This window comes from Salmo salar, chromosome 12 (genome assembly GCF_965601325.2).
Source record: "Salmo salar chromosome 12, fSalSal1, whole genome shotgun sequence".
Classification (NCBI taxonomy): Eukaryota; Metazoa; Chordata; class Actinopteri; order Salmoniformes; family Salmonidae; genus Salmo; species Salmo salar.
In genome coordinates, this window is record NC_138302.1 from 39,325,663 (window position 1) to 39,350,134 (window position 24,472).

A 24,472-nucleotide genomic window follows, 5' to 3' on the forward strand; every position below is an offset into this window, starting at 1 on the left:
CTGCTACCGCACGGTAAGCGGTACCGGAGCACAAAGTCTAGGACCAAAAGGTTCCTCAACAGCTTCTACCCCCAAGCCATAAGACTGCTGAACAATTAATAAAATCGCCACCGGACAATTTACATAGACACCCTTTTGTACACTGCTGCTACTCGTGTTTATTAGCTATGCATAGTCACTTCACCCCCACCTACGTACATGTACAAATTACCTCAACTAACCTGTACCCCCGCACACTGACTCGGTACTGGTGCCCCCTGTATACAGCCTCGCTATAGTTATTCTTATTGTGTAACTTTTTTTATTACTTTTATTTTAGTCCACTACGTAAATATTTTCTTAACTCTTCTTGAACTGCACTGTTGGTTAAGGGCTTGTAAGTAAGCATTTCACAGTAAAGTCTACACTTGTTGTATTCAGCCATGTGACAAAAAGTTTGATTTGATATAAATGCAAAACCATTCATACAAACTCATGAGCAACACTAACTGTTCCCTTTACCTGTAGACAATCACTCATATCTGGCTTTATTGAGCTCTACACAGCCCAAATCATTTCCCTAATTTATGACAAGTTATTCCTTTTTCTAACCAGCTTAATCCCCAAGTCAAAATGACAGTACATTGATATTCAATGCAAACATTCTACAAATGTGCTCTGACAACACTGTTTTGGCGCAAACACACAGAATTCCTTAGCACTGATGCAACGTGGTGTGGCAGCAAGCACATCATCTAACTACCAAGTATTTATTGATATTGGAGAGAACAATGAACGTGGTCTCTGGGCTGTGGTCCTACAAAGGCCAAGAGTGGAGAGAGTCAGGCTAGAGGTTATTGGGAGAGTAAGCGGTAAATGTTTCTGAACAAGCGCATTAGTTGCTTAGAGCAGTGCAAGGCCACGTTCAGATGGCAAACGTTGTGGAACATTGCAAATAGAAATGTCATGAATAGAACTAAAGGGATTCCTTAATTAGTATGTCAGAAGGTCATGTTTGTTCTACAAAGGCTATTAGTACCACAACCCAGTGCCCTACTTAATGCAGCCTAGACCAAGCTTCCTTCCAGCATGCATAGCCATTTCTTAAAAGCTTTTAACAGGATCTCAGTGAGCACAAGCTGTTGTTTCAAAGGGGAACCCCACAGCCATGCATAACATTGTGGCTGTGTATGCAGCAGGAAGCATTGCTCTAACAAGCTCAGGGCTTCCAGGCACTATAGTAGTAGGAGGGGAGGGGATCTTTTTGGCAGCAGCCATTGGCCAGTTGTCTGTGTATGCTATTCAATGTATTCAAGCACTTTATGGTGCTCATAAAACTGGGATGACATCAGAAAGCAACCAGTGTTAATTAGAAAACAAGGCTACAAAGACAGGAAGAGGCAAACGATAGGAAGGAGAATATAGAGTTGAAGAGATTGAGCTAGTTAGGCCTAGCTCTCCTGTGTCCTCCACTTTGCAGCAACACTTTCTGTAGGTTGTCATTTGTGTGGACACCCACCCACACATCAACCCTGGGCCAGCAGGTAACCTAGTGGTTAAGAGCGTTGGGCCAGTAAGTGAAAGGTCACTGGTTCAAATCCCCAAACCAGCATGGTGGAAAGATCTGCCGTTCACCCTTGAGCAACACAACAACTTCTCTCTGGGCGCTGATGACCTCAATTAAGGCAGCTGCCTGCACTTCTCTGATTCAGAGGGGTTGGGATAAATGTGGAAGACACATTTTGGTTGAATGCATTCAGTTGTCCAACTGACTAGGTATCCCCTTTCCCACACAGTATATGCACAAGTGGCATTGCAGAGGGGAAGGAACCTTGTGGTTGCCTAGGCACCCACACAGTATCGCTCTGTAAGAGGCGGGGTTGCGTTGGCAGTGCACCATGGAGGAGCAGTGATAGCTCAAAGATGTGTGGCACATCAAAGTAGCGCCTTACTCTATCTTCCACATTGCAGTCTGATTTTCCAAGCGATCCAAAGCCTCCTGGGGTAGCAGGTAGCCTAGTGGCAAGGGGGGGGGAAATCTGCAAGGCAGTTTAACCCCCAAAGACACCTGCTCCCCGGGCGTCGTGGATGTCGATTAAGGCAGCCCCCTGCAACTCTCTGAATCAGAGGGGATAGGTTAAAAGTGGAAGACACATTTCGGTTGAATGCACATTTCAGTTGTGCAACTGACTGACTTAAGTAGCCCCTTTCCTTGCCTGTATTTTGTAACAGAGGTTGCCAAACTAGTTTTTTTTGCCCCTCCCTGCTGCATACAGCACACCTGGGTACAAAAATCAGTGAAGTACCCCTGCCCTGAGTGGGATTGTTTAACTCCTGAAGGCCTTTGCAGACTGTACGTCAGAATCAGTCTTAAGATTATCGCGTTACACTGTGCGATATTACCAAATTAAAATATTGATATCAACCTGGCCAGATTGTATGACTTGCTTCAGTTCTGTCGTCACATTCGGCGATTAGCTTGCGAGGCTACGTCAACTGCAGCGGTGTATTTGAGCTGCACAAGTGCCGACAGCACCAGCCTCACTCTACGCTCAGGCACGAGTGAACGGAGTTCACTGAAAGTATGCAACTGAAAGTATGCATCTTACAAATAGTTCACATACAAACTTTATATGTCCGAACTCAGAATCAAAAACAGGCTTCCTCAAACTAACATGGTTGCTGTGGTAGAACATTGTGTATTTATCAAAATCCCATCAGGTGGCCTGATTTCATGCAGATGTGTCATGTAAACAAGATTAGGGCCATTTTTCATTTTTGCACAGCATGTAGGCTAAACGTTTAAATCAAACTACTATATTAAATCTGAATATTCACAATAATCGTATTATTGTGTGCATACTCAGTGCTGGTTCCGTGTTCCTATTGGGTCAATCACCGAGATCAGCTCGTAACACCAGCCACACTACATGATAAAAAGGCAAAAAAAATCTGACACTGCTAGAACTTTGTCGGAGCAGACCTAGACCCGGACACACTGAACGAGCCAAGACGTGCGACAATGGTTTATGACCTAAGAATATGCCCACGACATGGACATTTTGTATTTGCAAACCGTACAGTCTGCAAAGGCCTTAAGGTAAATCTACTCATAGTACAGTTTAGGTAGCCTAACAGATAACTGGCCAAGTTCCCTGAGCTTAAAGCCCCTTTGAGGAGGAAACATTAATTCCCAACCTAAATACCTCCCTGCTTCTCAACCCAAGTGATCTCCTTCACCACACACTTATTAGCCTGCGGACAAGGGTCGAGAGCTTCAAGTTCCTTGTGTGCAAATCACTAAGGACTTAAAATGGTCCAAATGGCGACAGCGCCTCTTCCCCCTCAGGAAGTTGAAAAGGTTTGGCATGGGCCCTCAAATTCTCAAAAAGTTATACATTGAGAGCATCTTGACTGGCTGCATTATTTTTGGGGGTGGCAGGTGGTTAGAGCGTTGGTTAGAGCGTTGGGCCAGTAACCAAAAGGTTTCTGGATCGAATCCCCGAGATGACAAGGTAAAAATCTGTCGTTCTGCCCCTGAACAAGGCAGTTAACCCACTGCTCGCTGGTAGGCCATCACTGTAAATAAGAATTTGTTCTTAACTGACTTGCCTAGTTAAATAAAGATAAAAAAAGAATAATTGCTTTGTATGGCAACAGCACCGCCCTCAATCGCATGGCACTACAGAGGGTAGTGCAGACAGCCCAGCACATCACTGGGTAGAGCTCCCTGCCATCCAGGAACTCTATCAGGTGGTGTGAAAGGAAGGCCCAGGAAAATCATTAAAGACTCAAGCCACCAAAGACTTGTCTCTGCATCAAGTCTGACACCAACAGGCTCCTGAACAGCTTCTATCCCCATGGCTAAATAGCACTGACACTCTAGCACACACACATTTATACTGACTCAACACACACAATCATCATTTACACTGCTGCTACTCTGTTTATCATATATCCTGATGCCTAGTCACCTTACCCCAGTATCCCTGCATATTGTAAATATGCTATTGGAACTTCATACTTTTGCATGTTTTTGCTCTACCTTGTTATTTTGTAGAGCTTGCAAGAAAGGCATTTCACCACACTTGTGCACGTGACATTAAAACTTCACACGTGACCACAGGCCTGAGGAACACATGCATGCTGCTGTAGTCCCATTTGACAGACTTATCTAGGATGAGGTTATCGACCTACACATGATGACCCAACCTAAACGCAAATAGTGTCATACCTAACCAAACAGGCCAGATCAAACAATATTGAGCTACCTTGAAAAGAAAGTGGCTTTGGCAGCAAGTATTTGCATGCTCAGGTTTTTACTGGGCTATAACTTGGGGGAGGTGATTGCCGGAATGCATTAAAATGTTCTTCTCACCAGTCTCTATTGAGCCTCTGTAGAAGCGGAATTGCTCTACAAAGCTAATCAAGTCCTGGAACTATATAGCAGCTCGTGAAAAGTAGCTACTCTGGACAGCCTAATCAAGAACCCTTTATGAAAACATTGTGTTATCAATAACATCTATAATAGGGCCATTGAACTCAAATGAGTTCGCTGTAAGTTACCATATAAAAAAAATTATACTTGGCAGATAGAAATCAATCTCTATTGATGGTGTTAAATCAGGTTTCCTGGAAATTACAAAAGGTGTCCCGCAGGGTGTCGATTCTGGGTCCTGTACTTTAATGTTTACATTAACAATAGACTGGTCTGTAAAAAATATTACCTGTACTTGTATGCCGATGATACTGTTGCATAGGCTATTGCCCCCATGGTTGACCAGGCTCTATCTGAACCACAGTCTGCCTTTATTGTATTACAGAAAAACTTTGGCAAATTAGTAGTGAATGCAGCTATAACTCAGCATGTGGTTTTCTAGAGCGCATAAAAATATGTCTGATGATTTAAGCATATGTACTTTGGATGGTGTCCATATTGATCGTGTCCGTGCTTACAAATATCTGGCCATCTGGATAGATGAAAAGCTGTCTTTGAAAAAGCATATTGATGAGTTAGTTAAGAAGTTGAGAAAAATGGGCTTCTATAGAAATAGGTCCTGCCTCTCGCTAAATAGTAGAAGGCAGATTAGGACAGACAACGTCGACTGAACAGACTATGGCGACATCACCTATATGAATGCAGCTGCCACTTCATTAAAGCCGTTAGATGCAGTTTATCATAGTGCTTTATTACGGCCGATAATTTCAGTACTCATCACTGCATTCTCTACCAGAAAGTTGGTTGGCCCTCTGATGTCACGTAGGTTGATACATTGCTATGTTCTCATTTATAAACCCCTTTTACATAAAGTCCCACTGTACCCAACGTCATTACTAAACTTGAGACATACAAGTTACCACACCCAGTCTCAGGGTTGGAGTTAACTAAAAGCAGATTTACCTTTCTTGTACCTCATTTGTTGAACAATCTTCAAAATGTGATGTTCTGGTGCTTCTAGGGCAATTCAGAAAGCTGATTGAGGACCTTATTACTGATGAATGCGTTTGTTTTTTATGACCATGTTTTTCTTTCTGCTTGCATTTTCCTGTGATTTATGCAATTCAGAGACCTTGGTCTCAGTATGACTCAGTGATAAAATAAAAGGTTAAATCAATTAGTTAGCTATCAGGTCATCACTAGTTACCACAGCCCCCGCCTATTTCTACAATTTCTCTTAAATTTGAAACCTAAGCACACTGCTAACCTTACGCCTTTCCTTAAATTAAGACCAAAAAGCACATTTTGGTTTTTATGAATTTTTACCATAGCGCCAACACTTGTGGCTGTGAAATGGAACGTCTGCGCAGGTGTGGGAGCATGAGCACAGGGTGGCAGCATGTCTGAAAACAGAGATAGACTACTGACCTTCTTCATAATGCCAGTCTTCCTCTTGCTAAAAGTTGTGTACCGCCGAAGTTTGTTGTCTATAAATTCCATTTTGATCTTGACTCGTCCGCGGGTTTTCTTGCCTGGCTTTGCCCCAGTTGCACCTCCCGTGACACCACCATAACCTCCCGGGGGTAGCCCCACAGACGTCGCCGATGCAGCGACTTCCATCTCAGCTCTCTCCCGTTTCACCCCTCTTCGGTCCCCGGCTGAACCCATGGTATCATCATCATCCCCGGAGTCGGACTCTGGTTCAGAGCCGCTGTACACCACCTCGGCTGAGTATTCTCTAATTCGGTCGTCAAACCTTCCACCTTCGGCACCACTCATGTTCGTTCCTGGGTTATTAACTTGCAGAGCGGTCAACCCAGTCCCATTTCCAGGTCGTGCGCCCCCTGCTCTTGTACCTATTCCTGCCCCGTTTCCCCCCAACATTCCGAACCTGTCCCCCAGGCCTTCAAACCTCTCGCGCCGCCGCGGTCGATGGACCCACTGGGTCTATGCGTAAATGAGCGATGTTGTGATCCAACAGAAATTATTCAAAAACTGTCCATTCCTCAATTTGTTGGTGCAAATTGCCTTGAAATCCAACTAACCGAGAGATAGCTAGCTAGTTAAATTGCATTTAGCTAGCGACTTTATCAACAAGTAAAGCCTAGCTAGCTAGCTATATAGTGCTGTTGCGTGTTCTCTGTGAGCTTTAGAAAACACGATCAAATGAATTAGCACAGATTAGTGTAAATGAAATAAATTATCCATGGCATATACATTTACCATAACTGTGCAAAGTTGCAGTTAGAAGTTGTTTCCGCCTACAACTAATCAAACCCAACCCCCTACTCTTCTCCACATAAGGACATTTCAATTTACACCCATTGGTATTACTCCGCGATCACATATAGTTCACAACGAAAACGCTTGACCATTCCCAGTCTCTCTTCCAAAATAGATAATTTATGTTATTAACATCTGGAAATAGTCTCTCTTTGAAAATACATTTTAGATGTACAAGAGCAACACATTTAGCGCGCATGAATTCTATCTGGGGAAACGTTCTTTCGAGATCTACTTTCCGCCATATACAGCCATACAGTTCCTTTTATGGTGTTGTCGCTCCTTATTTGGTGAGTCATAGCTCCGAACCCGGAGCAGAGAGGAAGAGAAAAAGCGAGAGCATTTACTCCGTCCCAAATCTGTCTGCGTAAGATCAGCCCTTTTTTGTATAAAGGTCCATGACAGTGTCGAATTGCGTGAGACTTCGAATATAAGTTTCGTCATGGTTAGGGCGTTACAAATGGACTGATATAAGTGGATTCATATGATATTCCGGCAACTTTGAGAAAAACTGCGTGGTTGTACATGTTATTATCACGCGTATCTGCCCTCTCATTTGCTAGAAAGGTCCCACCTGATCTCGCCTGCCTTCAATCATTGAGGACATGTATTTCCATTGTTAAGAGCGGCCACTCGGTTATCTTGTAAATATAATAGATCATCTTTGCCCTTAACTTGGTTGTGATTGGACGAAAAGGCATCCACATAGTTTCGTCATTGAAAAGAGACAAAATTCGTGTTTTAATTGGATAAAAGTTATTTTAAAATGGCAAACTCTGTAATTTATTTTTTTCCCACAGTGACGTTTGAATAGTGTTGCCCGTAAACTACCAAGTTTTCCTGTGTTCTGAAAATAGGACGTCAAGTCAAATACACCCCAGCGTAAATGTTATGTTAAATTCTCTAACATTTTTAATCACAGCAGTACCTTTTTATTTACTCATATTGGAACAGTAAATAAAACGACATATAGCATTTGTCAACAGACGCATATCGATTCTTATTCCATATTTGGGACACCATGTGAATTAAAAGGAAAACAACCATGCAACATGAAGTAGACAATTCTGGGGAATAAGAGATTTCAATGCATGTATTCCAAATGTCTCTTTATACGAGTTGTCTTGAAGAGATTCGTCAAACAAATTCAGTTTCACTAAAGACTGTAGGCTTTGCTGTAGCCGCAAGGTGGCGGTATAAGTATGATTTCCACAGTCAGGGTAGTTGTAAGGCAAGCCACGTTTCTTTTTTGTTCAGGTTTATGCACGGCAAACTTTGCATGTAACCATACATACAACAACTGTTATAGCACTCATGCTGCATTTTGATGCAACTTGCAAACACTTTCTCCAGCACTGGTTCCAAACGAGATGTGCATTCCAGGAGGTTGGTTGCACCTTACTTGGGAGGACAAGCTCGTGGTAGTGGCTGAACCGGAATGAGTGGAATGGTATTAAATACAGCAAACAATTGGTTTCCATGTGTTTAATGACATTCCATTTGCTCGGTTCCAGCCATTATTATGAACTGCCCTCCCCTCAGCAGCCTCCACTTATGCATTGTCATTCTGCCACAAGACTTAATGCCTTAAGAACGTGGTGTGACCTACAACCTCATGCACCAAGTTCATAAAAACACTTTGTCTCGTATTCAATTCTAACCTACTCTACCTGACAGACAATCATACACCACATGACCAAAAGTATGTGGATACCTGCTCGTCGAACATCTCATTCCAAAATCATGGTCATTAATATGGAGTTGGTCCCCCTTTGCTACTATAATAGCCCCTACTCTTCTGGGATGGCTTTCCACTAGATGTTGGAACATTGCTGTGGGGACTTGTTTCCATTTAGCCACAAGAGTATTAGTCAGGTCGGAAACTGAATTTAGGCGATTATGCCTGGTTCGCAGTTGGCGTTTCAATTCATCCCAAAATGTGTTTGATAGGGTTGATGTCAGGGCTCTGTGCAGGCCAGTCAAGTTCTGTGCAGGCCAGTCAATCTCGACAAACCACCTCGCTTTGTGCACAGAAGCATTGTCATGCTGAAACAGGAAAGGGCCTTCCCCAAACTGTTGCCACAAAGTTGGAAGCACAGAATCATCTAGAATGTCATTGTATGCTGTAGCGTTAAGATTTCCCTTCACTGGAACTAAGGGGTCTAGCCCGAACCATGAAAAACAGCCCCAGACCACTGTTCCTCCTCCACCAAACTTTACTGTTGGCACTATGCAATGGGGTAGGTAGCATTCTCCTGGAATTCGCCAAACCCAGATTTGTCCGTCGGACTGCCAGATGGTGAAGCGTGATTCATCACTCCAGAGTAAGTGTTTCCAATGCTCCAGAGTCCACTCCAGCCAACGCTTGGCATTGTGAAGCTTGTGTGCGGTTGCTCGGCCATGAAAACCCATTTCATGAAACTCCCGACGAAGTTCTTGCTTCCAGAGGCAGTTTGGAACCACTTCGGGACTGAGCCGTTGTTGCTCCTAGATGTTTCCACTTCACAATAACAGCACTTACAGTTGACCGGATCAGCTCTAGCAGGGCAGAAATGTTATGAACTTGTTTGAAAGGTGGCATTCTATGATGGGGCCACGTTGAAAGTCACTGAGCTCTTCAGTAAGGCCATTCTACTGCCAGTATTTGTCTATGGAGATTGCAGGGCTGTGTGCTCAATTTTTTACACCTGTCAGCAACGGGTGTGGCTGAAATAGCTGAATCCACTCATTTGAAGGGGTGTCCACATACTTTTGAATATATAGCGTACCTGTTCAAGCAATATGTTTCTATCTAAACTGCTGACGTTCTGTAACAATGCACCCTATTGAACAGACCCCAGGTCTGACAGGTTGCAGTAGGGTCTGTAACACTGAACTGGATACTGGATGCTGGATTTTGCATCCAGTATAGCATCCAGCTCATAGTTATATCCAGCATCCGGCTCAGTTACATCCAACATCCGGCTCAGAGTTAAATCCAGTATCTATCTTAGAATTACATCCAGCATCCAGCACAGAGTTATATCCAGCATCCAGCTGAGAGTTACATCCAGCATCCGGCTCAGAGTTATATCCAGCGTCCAGCTGAGAGTTACATCCAGCATCCGGCTCAGAGTTACATCCAGCGTCCAGCTGAGAGTTACATCCAGCATCCGGCTCAGAGTTATATCCAGCGTCCAGCTGAGAGTTACATCCAGCATCCGGCTCAGAGTTATATCCAGCGTCCAGCTGAGAGTTACATCCAGCATCCGGCTCAGAGTTACATCCAGCGTCCAGCTGAGAGTTACATCCAGCATCCGGCTCAGAGTTATATCCAGCGTCCAGCTGAGAGTTACATCCAGCATCCGGCTCAGAGTAATATCCAGCGTCCAGCTGAGAGTTACATCCAGCATCCGGCTCAGAGTTATATCCAGCGTCCAGCTGAGAGTTACATCCAGCATCCGGCACAGAGTTATATCCAGCGTCCAGCTGGGAGTTACATCCAGCATCCGGCTCAGAGTTCTATCCAGCATCCAGCATCCGGTTCAGAGTTACAGTGCGGGAAAAAACTATTTGATCCCCTGCTGATTTTGTACATTTTCCCACTTACAAAGGAATGATCAGTCTATAATTTTAGTAGTAGGTTTATTTGAACAGTGAGAGACAGAATAACAACAAAAAAATCCAGAAAAACGCATGTCAAAAATGTTATAAAATGATTAGCATTTTAATAAAGGAAATAAATATTTGACCCCTCTGCAAAACATGACTTAGTACTTGGTGGCAAAACCCTTGTTGGCAATCACAGAGGTCAGATGTTTCTTGTAGTTGACCACCAGGTTTGCACACATCTCAGGAGGGATTTTGTCCCACTCCTCTTTGCAGATCTTCTCCAAGTCATTAAGGTTTCAAGGCTGACGTTTGGCAACTCGAACCTTCAGCTCCCTCCACAGATTTTCTATGGGATTAAGGTCTGGAGACTGGCTAGGCCACTCCAGGACCTTAATGTGCTTCTCCTTGAGCCACTCCTTTGTTGCCTTGGCCGTGTGTTTTGGATCATTGTCATGCTGGAATACCCATCCATTTTCAATGCTCTGGCTGAGGGAAGGAGGTTCTCACCCAACATTTGACGGTACATGGCCCCGTCCATCGTCCCTTTGATGCGGTGAAGTTGTCCTGTCCGCTTAGCAGAAAAACACCCCCAAAGCATAATGTTTCCACCTCCATGTTTGACGGTGGAGATGGTGTTCTTGGGGTCATAGGCAGCATTCCTCCTCCTCCAAACACGGCGAGTTGAGCTGATGTCAAAGAGCTCCATTTTGGTCTCATCTGACCACAGCACTTTCACCAGTTGTCCTCTGAGTCATTCAGATGTTCATTGGCAAACTTCAGACGGGCATGTATATGTATTCTTGAGCAGGGGGACCTTGCGGGCGCTGCAGGATTTCAGTCCTTCACGGCGTAGTGTGTTACCAATTGTTTTCTTGGTGACTATGGTCCCAGCTGCCTTGAGATCATTGACAAGATCCTCCCGTGTAGTTCTGGGCTGATTCCTCACCGTTCTCATGATCATTGCAACTCCACGAGGTGAGATCTTGCATGGAGCCCCAGGCTGAGGGATTTTGACAGTTATTTTGTGTTTCTTCCATTTGCGAATAATCGCACCAACTGTTGTCACCTTCTCACCAAGCTGCTTGGCGATGGTCTTGTAGCCCATTCCAGCCTTGTGTAGGTCTACAATCTTGTCCCTGACATCCTTGGAGAGCTCTTTGGTCTTGGCCATGGTGGAGAGTTTGGAATCTGATTGATTGATTGCTTCTGTGGACAGGTGTCTTTTTTACAGGTAACAAGCTGCGGTTAGGAGCACTCCCTTTAAGAGTGTGCTCCTAATCTCAGCTCGTTACCTGTATAAAAGACACCTGGGAGCCAGAAATCTTTCTGATTGGTAGGGGGTCAAATACTTATTTCCCTCATTAAAATGCAAATCAATTTATAACATTTTTGACATGCATTTTTCTGGATATTTTTGTTGTTATTCTGTCTCTCACTGTTCAAATAAACCTGCCATTAAAATTATAGACTGATCCTTTCTTTGTCAGTGGGTAAACGTACAAAATCAGCAGGGGATCAAATAGTTTTTTCCCCCACTGTACATCCAGCATCTGTCTTGAAATTGTACAAACACACAGTACCAGTCAAAAGTTTGGACATACCTACTCATTCCAGGGTTTTTCTTTCTTTTTACAATTTTATACATTGTAGAATAATCAAAACTATGAAATAACACATGTGGAATCATGTAGTAACCAAAAAAAGATCTTAAACAAATCAAAATATATTTTATATTTGAGATTCTTCAAAGTAGCCACCCTTTGCCTTGATGACAGCTTTGCACACTCTTGATGAAAACCTGCTCCAGAGTGCTCAGGACCTCAGACTGGAGCGAAGGTTCACCTTCCAACAGGACAACAACCCTAAGCACACAGCCAAGACAACGCAGGAGTGGCTTCGGGACAAGTCTCTGAATGTCCTTGAGTGGCCCAGCCAGGGCCCGGACTTGAACCAGATCGAACATCTTTGGAGAGACCTGAAAATAGCTGTGCAGAAACGCTCCCCATCCAACCTGACAGATTGAGAGGATCTGCAAAGAAGAATCGGAGAAACTCCCCAAATACAGGTGTGCCAAGCTTGTAGCATCATACCCAAGAAGACTCGAGGCTGTAATTGCTGCCAAAGGTGCTTCAACAAAGTACTGAATAAAGGGTCTGAATACTTATGCAATGTGATATTTCAGTTTTACATTTTTAATACATTTGCAAACATTTCTGAAAACCTGTTTTTGCTTTGTCATTATGGGGTATTGTGTGTAGATTGATAATGGGAAAAAACTATTTCATCCTTTTTAGAATAAAGCCGTAAGGTAACAAAATGTGGACAAAGTCAAGGGGTCTGAATACTTTCCAAATCCACTGTATCTGTAAAGTCCCTCAGTTGAGCAGTGAATTTCGAGCACAGATTCAACCAGAAATACCATGGAAGTTTTCCAATGGTTCGCAAAGAAGGGCACCTATTGGTAGATGTGTATAAAAAGAAGCAGACATTGAATATCCCTTTGAGCATGGTGCAGTTATTAATTACACAGAGTCACTACAAAGACACAGGCACCCTTCAGTAACTCTTTTGACAGAGAGAAAGGACACCGCTCAGGGATTTAACCATTACATTTACATTTTAGTCATTTAGCAGACACTCTTATCCAGAGCGACTTACAGTAGCGAATGCATACATTTCATACTTTTTTTTCTCTGTACTGGTCCCCCGTGGGAATCGAACCCACAACCCTGGCGTTGCAAACACCATGCTCTACCAACTGAGCCACACGGGACCATGAGGCCAATGGTGATTATAAAACAGTTGCAAAGCTTAATGTCTGTGTGATAGGAGAAAACTGAGGATGGATCAACAACATTGTAGTTACTCCAAAATACTAACATAAATGACAGTGTGAAAAGAAGGAAGCCTGTACATAATACAAATATTCCCAAACATGCATCCTGTTTGCAACAAGGCACTAAAGTAATACTGCAAAAAAATGTGGCAAAGACATTAACTTTTTGTCCTGAATACAATGCATTATGATTGGGGAAAATCCAACACAACAAACACATCACTAAGTAACATTCTTCATATTTTCAAGCATGGTGATGGCTGTATCATTTTATGGGTATTCTTGTCATCGGATAAGAATAAACAGAATAGAGCTAAGCACAGGCAAAATCTTAGAGGAAAACTTGGTTCAGTTTGCTTTCCAACAGACACCTTTCAGCAGGACAATTGCCTAAAAAACAAGGCCAAATATACACTGGAGTTGATTACCAAGACGACATTGAATGTTCCTGAGTGGTTTTGACCAGGAATCGGCTTGAAAACCTATGGCAAGACTTGAAAATGACTATCTAGCAATGATCAACAACTGTACCTGCCATGATATCAACCGGCATGTCTGTGACAATCTGTGGGGGGAAGGCCACTAGTAGTCCGTCGAGGGCCTGGGTGAGAAGGCCGGTCCCAGGCCTGTCAACTGCTGCCCCAGCATCTACTGCTGACTCACCATCAGCATCAGCAGGTCAGGGCTGGAGCTGTCGGGGTAGTCTGCTGTACTAAAGTCTGGACTGCTGGGAGGCCAAAGTGCGAAGGGGCTGCCCGGGTCATCCTTCAGGCCTTTGGCCTTCATGTACTCTTTAGTTTACTGCTCCTTGAGGATCATCTTATTCTGTAGCTGGGTCTTCTCTATGGCTGGAGATCAGCTTGCACTCTGTCTCTTTCACAATGGACTCCAAGGGCTGGTACGGGTGGAAGGGGGGCATGTCTGTCTGGACCGTCTGCAATGACAGGGTTATCCTGTTGGGGTCACTGCCTCTGTTTGGAGCCACCTGAGACAGCCACACAGGACAACACAACTAGCTAGTTACAAGGTTGTACCATCTAATATTACAGTAATCAGTATAACGCTTTGATGCCTTGTGTAGTCAACTGGTGTCTAGTTGTCTTCTTAGTCAGGGAATTAACAAAGTTAGACCTATATTTACTGTTGGGCTGACGTTTTGTGATGACGGGTGCAGGTGTTGTAACGTTAGAAGATACTCTGTCTGGCTCCACCATAGCCAGTGCTTGGAACTCGTAAGATGTAAGGAGATATATATATATTTTTAATTTATTTATTTCACCTTTATTTAACCAGGAAGGCAAGTTGAGAACAACTTCTCATTTACAACTGCGACCTGGCCAAGATAAAGCAAAGCAGTTCGACACATATAACAACAGAGTTACACATGGAGTAAAACAAACATACAGTCAGTAATACAGTAGAAAAGTTAGTCTAGATACAATGTGAGCAAATGAGGTGAGATAAGGGAGGTAAAGGCAATAAATAGGGCATGGTGGCGAAGTAAATACAATATAGCAATTAAAACACTGGAATGGTATATTTGACAGTAGAGGAGTGTGCAAAGTAGAAATACTGGGGTGCAAAGGAGCAAAATAAATAAATAAATAAATACAGTAGGGGAAGAGGTAGTTATTACATAACAAAAGTATAGTTGGTATCAATATTTGGTATCAACTTGGTGTCAATACAACTCCATCCAGGCAAATAAACAAACATGTTTGTAGAAGTACAGTAGTTATTTGTCTGTTAATAAACTAGCAGTCCCTACCTGAGAGGTGTCATGGGAGGGGTGTGTGAGCTGATATAGGTCTTGCGTGGGGACCGACAGGATGTTGTTGGGGTAGTTGAGGAGGTAGGACACCACGATGGTGTGACCACCCTTAGCACCTCCTTCTCCTCTTCACTCTCCTTTCCTTCCGTGTCCTCCTCGTTGCTGCTGGACGATTCTAAGATCTTGTTCATGTCCGTCTTCCAACTGTCAGGGACCACCTTGATTTTGAGGAAATGCACTGCCCCATTCAACACTGGGAGTAGCCAGAGCAAGTCAAGAGTTACAGATCAATTTAATCTCAATTCAGTTGAATAAGACATTTGATTTCCCCATAAGAATGGTCATTCAGTTCCGAAACTAAATGGAATTGTGAGTGCAGAGTTCCGTAGGTGAGCCCTCCTTAGGTTTACTCGACAGGAACTCAGGCTCAGAGATGCTGTCGATGTTAACTTCATGGATCTCCTTTCATGCCACAGTGTGACTGAAAAAAACAACACGCAATAACATCTAAATGCATGTGCATTCAGCTAAAAATGTTACCAATTGTAAGACTTTATTAGCAAAAATACATGCATATTTACATTGGCATTGGCTAGCACCGGGCAAAAATGAAACAAGACATAGTATTTGTTAACTGACCACAATTACTTCATAACTATTTGACACAAAAGTAGGATGGACAATGCTTACAATTTGGATTCTGCAAATGACCTCACCAAACGTTGGTCCTTCTTGACTTTCATTAGAGGGGTTCTGTCCCCCTCCGATTCATGTTTCTGCAAGACAAACAGAAAAACAGGAGTGAGTAAAACGGGCACATGGAAACACATGAGCTTATTCAAGCAGTCATGCATCTAAACAACACCCAGGCTGAACCCTAAATGGCACCCTGTTCACTATAACAAGGGTGTCAAACTGAATCAGCACACAGGCCATATTGAAAAAAACACAACAAATTTGCAGGCCAGACATAGCCTATTAGGTTTGTTTTTACAAAACAACATGCATAAAACTGCCACCCAAACTGGCCATTGTTTAGTTAGAAAAAAAGATAGCCCTTTGTAATGTCTACTTATGTACATACTGTAGGATACTGTATATAGCAATTTAGCACATTAAAACAAAAGAAGAGATAAATAACATGTCCAGCCTTTGCTGCTAGATGTGAATAATATGCTGTGACCCTAATCAAAACTCCAAATAACAAAAATGTAGCTAGGTTGTTGAAACATTTAAACATAAAACATGTTTATTGTTTTTTTGGATTGCATGGATGGATCACCAACCTGGTCTCAGAGCACTTCGTATTATTGTATGGAAATCCGGAATACTTAATTTAGTATGATATGGTACGTTTGGTACTGTATGGTTACATAAGACAGATGGTTACTTAAGGCAAAAAAACAAAGTAGGGTGGGTGGGTGGTTGGTTGGGGTGGATGTGTGGGAGTACAATGCTAACGTCTAGCAACCCAAAGGTTGGGAGTTCAAATCTCATCATGGACATCTATAGTGTTTTAGCTAATTAGCAACTTTTCAACTACTTACTACTTTTTAGATACTTTGCAACTACGTAGCATGTTAGCTAACACTTCCCCTAACCCTAACCTTAACCCTTTTAGCTAACCCCTCACCTAACCCTAACCTTAACCCTTTTAGCTAACCCCTCACCTAACCCTAACCTTAACCCTTTTAGCTAACCCTTCCCCTAACCAGCTCGCTGACGTTAGCGAGCTAGCTAACGTAAACCACTTAGCTAGAATTCGTAACATATCATACGTTTTGCAAATTCGTAATATATTGTATGTTTTTCAAATTCGTAACATATAATCCAAATTTTGAATTTGCAACATATCATTCGAAAGGGGTGAATACATACCGTTTTTTGGTTATTCATTGTCAAGTTTAAAAACCGAAACCAGACTGCAACATTTTAGTAGCCTGGCTAGGACTGTGGCATGTATCTATGTACACTTTCCCTCCGCTGCGTGCTGTTAACAGGACATACAAAAGCGGCGTAATTGACGTTGAATTCACAGACACAAGCGCATCAGTCTGTAATTTTATGAAGTAGACGACTCAAGTGTTGACTCATTTATACTCGCTTGTGTGTCCTATTGTCATTAAGTAGTAATTTATACCCATGTGTGAATCCTTTATCTTACAATTTGTTGACAAGCAAGATTACATTTTCTGTAGACTACAGCAATGACTCTTCAGAAGCTAAACTTGGCATGGACGTTAAGCCTATATCCCTTTAAACTTTCGGCTCGGTAGAAGATTTGGTCAGTGCCATTAGTGATGATATAATACATCGCACTGGCTGGCTCTAGAGTGGGTGTGTGTGTGAGTCTGGGAGGTGTGTGGCAATGCACTGCTGTTTGGCGTGCATCACGTTCGCAGTGCTTGCTGTGGCTTGTAGTGCAGCGCATCGCATCGCGGGGCGGTATGGAAGCGTGCCAAAATTAATTGACAACCCAAATCATGCCGCGGGCAGGATAGAATTGTGTTACAGGCGGATTCAGCCCACGGGCCTTGTGTTTGACACATTCCCTATTAAGTGCACTACTTTTGACCAGAGCCCTGAGTGCCCTGGTAAAAAGTAGTGCACTATGAAGGGAATATGGTGAGATTCGGGAAGCACACCCACACTTATGCAAACGTGTGAACAACTCCTGCAAAAAGGCTGTGTATTGACATGAACTGTGTTTCCTAGAGATGAGGCCAGAGGGTGAGGTCTCACCAGGTCAGGCCCCATCTGCAGCAGCACCTCAGCCACATCCGTTCTCGCAGGCGTACGTCAGCGCCGTATATCCTGTTCGCTGTTGTGGCATGGACATTGGCTCCTGAGGACAAGAGCACAGGTGTCAAATTACACACAGAGGGTTGTGTGTGTGATCAGGTTAACAAAGCAAAACTCTGGAGGTTTTGGTGATAGCCAAGTGAATTTCGATAATGGATGAATTGAGGATGAGAGAATCTCAAATAGAGATTGGTAGTTTGGTTTGAGAGAGCCAAACAGAGAGGCAGTCCAGTTAGGAGAGGTTCTGCTCACCTGCATCCAGCAGTATTCAGCTCAAGACGTTGAGCAGCCCAGTTCGATGTCGGCCCCAGCAGTTGATGTTGGCAGTTGCAGAAAACAGAGACAACAGAGGGAGGATTCAAGATTGTTTAGCAGGTAACACACTTTTAAAGGAGTATTAATCTATTCCCACTGTTGGCTATTGACCCCAGAAAAATTATTTCAAATTGTTTTGGAAAAGCCAGCTTTTCAACTCAATAAGATCAGGAGCTTAAAACTGTATCTGAATATAATCAATTTTGTTTCCGAATGAGGGGTTTTGTATTTTGCCTCAACACTGAGCTTGGACATGGTAGGTAAAATTTCGAAAACAGAAGCACTGGCTTAATTCCCAGAGAGAAAGAGAGGGAGGGAGAGAGAGAAGGCCATACCTTGTGCCAAAACAGCGCCACCATCTCCTCGTGCAGCCTCTATGAGTGGAATGTATCCCTCATCATTGACCTCCTCCAGTTTGGTACCCCTCTCCATCAGCAGGGCAGCCAGTTTGTCAGGAGTCGATGCACGACAGGGGTCACCATCACAGACATACTGCAGCTTGTTCAATTTAAAGGGATACTTTGGGATTTTGGCAATGCAAATCCGTCCAGATCTGATTACACTTCCACATCCCTTCTAGCCATGACCCTGCAAGATGGACCGTATAGCGCACCAGGACGGCCCCGCCAGGGGGAGCCCTCGAGTGTATGTTGAACTGGACACGGAAGTTGAACGAGACAGTTACGTCCCAAGGCTCCAAGACGGACTGTATAGTGCACCTGGATGTCGAACGAGTGAGACGTCCGGATCTACCTCAGAGTTATAGCTGCCTCTCACAGGTTGCTGACAATGCTTAAATTATGATTTGGTTAAATAGAAAACTTGCTAGTTGTGTTATAGCAATTGGATTTGTGTTATTGCAATGTGCATAGGGAAGTTTAGGCCTCCTTTCAAGTGAACAAACATCTCACACTGACACATTTCTCACACTGATGAGACATGCATTAATTGTCTACATTCGTTTTTGACAAGTATATTCTATTACAGACTCCTTGACGCATACTTTTAAATTATATTGAACTGAACATTACATTTTTTTATAAACATATTCACTCAACAAACATATTCCTTAAAATATACACTGCTCAAAAAAATAAAGGGAACACTTAAACAACACAATGTAACTCCAAGCCAATCACACTTCTGTGAAATCAAACTGTCCACTTAGGAAGCAACACTGATTGACAATACATTTCACATCCTCTTGTGCAAATGGAATATACAACAGGTGGAAATTATAGGCAATTAGCAAGACACCCCCAATAAAGGAGTGGTTCTGCAGGTGGGGACCACAGACCACTTCTCAGTTCCTATGCTTCCTGGCTGATGTTTTGGTCACTTTTGAATGCTGGCGGTGCTTTCACTCTAGTGGTAGCATGAGACGGAGTCTACAACCCACACAAGTGGCTCAGGTAGTGCAGCTCATCCAGGATGGCACATCAATGCGAGCTGTGGCAAGAAGGTTTGCTGTGTCTGTCAGCGTAGTGTCCAGAGCATGGAGGAGTTACCAGGGGACAGGCCAGTACATCAGAAGACGTGGAGGAGGCCGTAGGAGGGCAACAACCCAGCAGCAGGACCGCTACCTCCGCCTTTGTGCAAGGAGGAGCAGGAGAACCACTGCCAGAGCCCTGCAAAATGACCTCCAGCAGGCCACAAATGTGCATGTGTCTGCTCAAACGGTCAGAAACAGACTCCATGAGGGTGGTATGAGGGCCCGACGTCCACAGGTGGGGGTTGTGCTTACAGCCCAACACCGTGCAGGACGTTTGGCATTTGCCAGAGAACACCAAGATTGGCAAATTCGCCACTGGCGCCCTGTGCTCTTCACAGATGAAAGCAGGTTCACACTGAGCACATGACAGACGTGACAGAGTCTGGAGACGCCGTGGAGAACGTTCTGCTGCCTGCAACATCCTCCAGCATGACTGGTTTGGCGGTGGGTCAGTCATGGTGTGGGGTGGCATTTCTTTGGGGGGCCGCACAGCCCTCCATGTGCTCGCCAGAGGTAGCCTGACTGCCATTAGGTACCGAGATGATATCCTCAGACCCCTTGTGAGACCATATGCTGGTGCGGTTGGCCCTGGGTTCCTCCTAATGAAAGACAATGCTAGACCTCATGTGGCTGGAGTGTGTCAGCAGTTCCTGCAAGAGGAAGGCATTGATGCTATGGACTGGCCTGCCCGTTCCCCAGACCTGAATCCAATTGAGCACATCTGGGACATCATGTCTCGCTCCATCCACCAACGTCACGTTGCACCACAGACTGTCCAGGAGTTGGCGGATGCTTTAGTCCAGGTCTGGGAGGAGATCCCTCAGGAGACCATCCGCCACCTCATCAGGAGCATGCCCAGGCGTTGTAGGGAGGTCATACAGGCACGTGGAGGCCACACGCACTACTGAGCCTCATTTTGACTTGTTTTAAGGACATTACATCAAAGTTGGATCAGCCTGTAGTGTGGTTTTCCACTTTAATTTTGAGTGTGACTCCAAATCCAGACCTCCATGCGTTGATAAATTGGATTTCCATTGATTATTTTGGTGTGATTTTGTTGTCAGCACATTCAACTATGTAAAGAAAAAAGTATTTAATAAGATTATTTCTTTCATTCAGATCTAGGATGTGTTGTTTAAGTGTTCCCTTTATTTTTTGAGCAGTATATTTTTAGGAGAGTACTAATATTACTATCCCCACTACAACGAATAAATACTTAAATACATGTAATTTTGTCCTTGAAACATTTTAATGAAATACTGTAGAATTCCATTCATTCCTATGGAGGACTGCACCTTCAGGGGAGTGCCAATATGGCTGCCGGGGGCTTCAAAACCTCTTATTGGTCATTACATAGCATTGGAAAAATCAAGGGTTTATACACATCATTGGACAGACAGTGCCTACAGAAAGTCTGCACCGTCTTGAACTTCTCTTAAAATGTTGTTGCGTTACAAAGTGGGATTAGAACTGATTCAATTGTCATTTTTTGTCAGCAATCTACACAAAATACTCTGTAATGTCAAAGTGGAAGAACAAGTATATATATTTTTAAAGATGAATGAAACATAAAACACTAATATACCTTGATTAGATAAGTATTCATCCCCTTCAGTCAATACATGTTAGAAACACCTTTGGCAGTGATTACAGCTGTGAGTCTTCTTGGGTAAGTCTCATAAGATATTTGCACAACTGTACTGAGCAATATTTGCCCATTCCTCTTTTCAAAATTCTTCACTCTCTGTCAAGGTGTTGGGGATCATGACTATACAGCAATTTTCAAGTCTTGCCATAGATTTACAAGCAGATTTTGTCCAAACTGTAACTTGGCCACTCGGGAACATTCACTGTCCTCTTGGTAAGCAACTCTAGTGTAGATCTGGCTATGTGTTGTAGGTTATTGTCCTGCTGAAAGGTGAATTCCTCTCCCAAACAAGGCAGCAGCTACTCTTCCTGAGGTCCAGCAAAATTAAGGCAGTTATACAATTTTAAAAACATTATAATACATTCACAGATTTCACAACACTGTTCTTTGCTCCATCCCGTTTCTTTTCATCCTGAAAACCTCCCCAGTCTTTGCCGATGTCAAGCATACTCATACTATGATGCAGCCACCACCATGCTTGAAAATGAGGAGACAGTTACTCAGTGACATGTTGTGTTGTATTTTCCCCAAACATAAGGCTTTGCATTTAGGCCAAAAAGTGTATTACTTTGATGTGTTTTTGTTGTTGTTGCAGTATTACTTTAGTGCCTTGTTGCATACAAGATGCATGTTTTGGAATATATTTATTCTTCTTTTGACTCTGTCATTTAGGTCATTATTGTAAAGTCACTACAATGTTGATGAACCATCCTCAGTTTTCTCCCATCACAGGCATTGAACTCTGTAGCTGTTTTAAAATCATCAATGGCATCATGGTGACATCCTTAAGCAGTTTCCTTCCTGTCCTGCAGCTTAGTTCAGAAGGACAACTGCATCGGAATAATTATTAACAGAATAATTATTAACTTGACCATGCTTTAAAGATAAATTCAATGTCTGATTTGTTATTGTTACCCATCTACCAATCACTGCCCTTCTTTATGAAATTTTTCGGAAAGCTCCATAGTCTTTGTAGTTGAATCTGTGCTTTAAATTCAATACTTGACTGAGGGACCTTACAGATGTTGTATGTATGCGGGACAAAGGAAGGACTAGTCATTCAAAAATAATGTCAACCCCTATTATTTCACACAGAGTGAGTTCATATAACTTATGTGATTTGTTAAGCCAAACTTTACTTCTGAACTCATTTAGGTTTGCCTAAACAAAGGGTGTGAATACTTATGCAACAACTAGATTTTAGTTATATATTTTTTTAGAGATTTTCACTTTGACATTATGGAGTATTTTGGGTAGATCAATGACAAAAAAAAAAGTTATCTATTTCAATCCAACTTTGTGACTCAACAAAATGATAAAAAAGTTCAAGTGGGTGTAGACTTTCCATAGGTACTGTAACTAACTAACCTCACACACTAAAGTGCAGTACTACATTTTTGATTTAAAAAAAGCATTGGGGTTTCTTTGAACTACGTATATCCATTAGTTGGTTGAAAATGACCCTTGATTTACTAGAAAACTATAAAAAGATAGAATGCACACATACTGTGTGTGTCACGTCCTGACCAGTAAAGGGGTCTATTTGTTATTGTAGTTTGGTCAGGACGTGGCAGAGGGTATTTGTTTTATATGGTTCGGGGTGTGTGTATACTTAGAGGGGTGTTGTATTTATGTGTTCCGGGGTTTTTGGTTTATGTTCTTGTTTTGTATTCTAGGTTGTCTATGTTGTGTATTTCTTTGTTTGCCTGGTGTGGCTCTCAATCAGGAACAGCTGTACATAGTTGTTTCTGATTGAGAGTCCTACTTAAGGAGCTTGTTTTTCACCTGTCCCTTTGTGGGTAGTTATTTTTTGCATTGCTGTTAGTATAGCCTGCGAAACTGTCATTCTGTCGCGTTTTTGTTTTTCCCGTGTTCACGTTTAAATAAAATAATGATGTGCACGCAACCCGCTGCGCCTTGGTCTAATCTCTACGACTATCGTGACAGTGTGTCTTCCTGGCTTAGGCATTCAATGAGTGGATCATTGAGAAAAAGGTTCAGATGTTTCGGGGTATGGGAGAAACTTTGTATTTATACTGAACAAAAATATAAACACAACCTGTAAAGTGTTGGTCCCATGTTTCATGATCTGAAATAAAATATTCGAGAAATGTTCCATATGCACACAAAGCTTATTTCTCTCAAATTTTGTGTACAAATTTCTTTACATCACTGTTAGTGAGCATTTCACCTTTGCCAAGATAATCCATCGACCTGACAGTTGTGGCATTTCAAGAAGCTGATTAAACAGACAGCGTGTATGGCGTCGTATGGGCGAGCAGTTTGCTGATGTCAACGTTGTGAACAGAGTGCCCCATGGTGGCGTGGGGTATGGTATGGGCAGGCATACGCTACGGACAACGAACATAATTGCATTTTATCAATGGCAAGATCCTAAGGCCTATTGTCGTACCATTCATCCGCCGCCATCAACTCATGTTTCAGCATGATAATGTACGGCCCCATGTCGCAAGGATCTATACACATTTCCTGGAATCTGAAAATGTCCCAGTTCTTCCATGGCCTGCACCAGACATGTCACCCATTGAGCATGTTTGGGATGCTCTGGATCGACGTGTACGATCCCCACCAATACAATACAATACAATTCCCACCAATATCCAGCAACTTTGCACAGCCATTTAAGAGGAGTGGGACAACATTCCACATGCCACAATCAACAGCCTGATCAACTCTATGCGAAGGAGATATGTCGTGCAGCATGATGCAAATGGTGGACACACTGGTTTTCTGATCGACACCCCTACCTTTTTTTAAGGTATCTGTGACTAACAGATGCATATCTGTATTCCCAGTAATTTGATTAGGTCCTAATTGATTTATTTCAATTGACTGATTTCCTTATATGAACTGTAACCCAGAAAAGTCTTAGAAATTTTTGCGTTTATATTTTTGTTCAGTGTAGCTATTGGCCGGGTCATTCTTGAATTGCGGTGGCATTTGCGTCCCTTTGCAACCATTAAAAACACTTTAAGAATACAAATAGTTACACATCATACATGTTTTGTTGATATTGAACTGTTGACCAATGCTAAAACACAATACAACTCCTTTACACTGCAAACATTTTAAGATGGCGTCGAAGGGGATGGCTGACGTTTTACATGCTCCTGACCAATTGTGCTATTTTGTTATATTTTTTGCTGTAAGGCTCTGGGTGTAGTGGGTGCAAAGTCAGGCGCAGGAAGCAGAGAGTACAGGGTAGTGCTTTATTGGCACAAACGGAGAACATAAGCCACCCCACTAAGATACAGGTCACACACAAAACAAATGCCCCAAACACTGGGGACTGAAAC

At 43.0% G+C, this 24,472-nt stretch overlaps 1 protein-coding gene across 3 annotated transcripts in view; it reads right to left on the reverse strand.

The window, feature by feature from the left end:
* The window catches only part of LOC106564784 (serum response factor), a 32,578-nt gene extending 25,865 nt beyond the window's left edge, over positions 1 to 6,713 (reverse strand). The window contains exon 1 of one of the 3 annotated variants that reach the window (XM_014131148.3): positions 5,846 to 6,713. In XM_014131148.3, coding sequence (XP_013986623.1) covers positions 5,846 to 6,301 — 456 coding nt within the window. In that variant the 5' untranslated portion in view covers positions 6,302 to 6,713. The remainder of the gene's footprint in view (positions 1 to 5,845) is intronic. The other 2 variants (XM_014131149.3, XM_014131150.3) reach the window with 2 other exon arrangements.
* Positions 6,714 to 24,472: the final 17,759 nt, after the last annotated feature.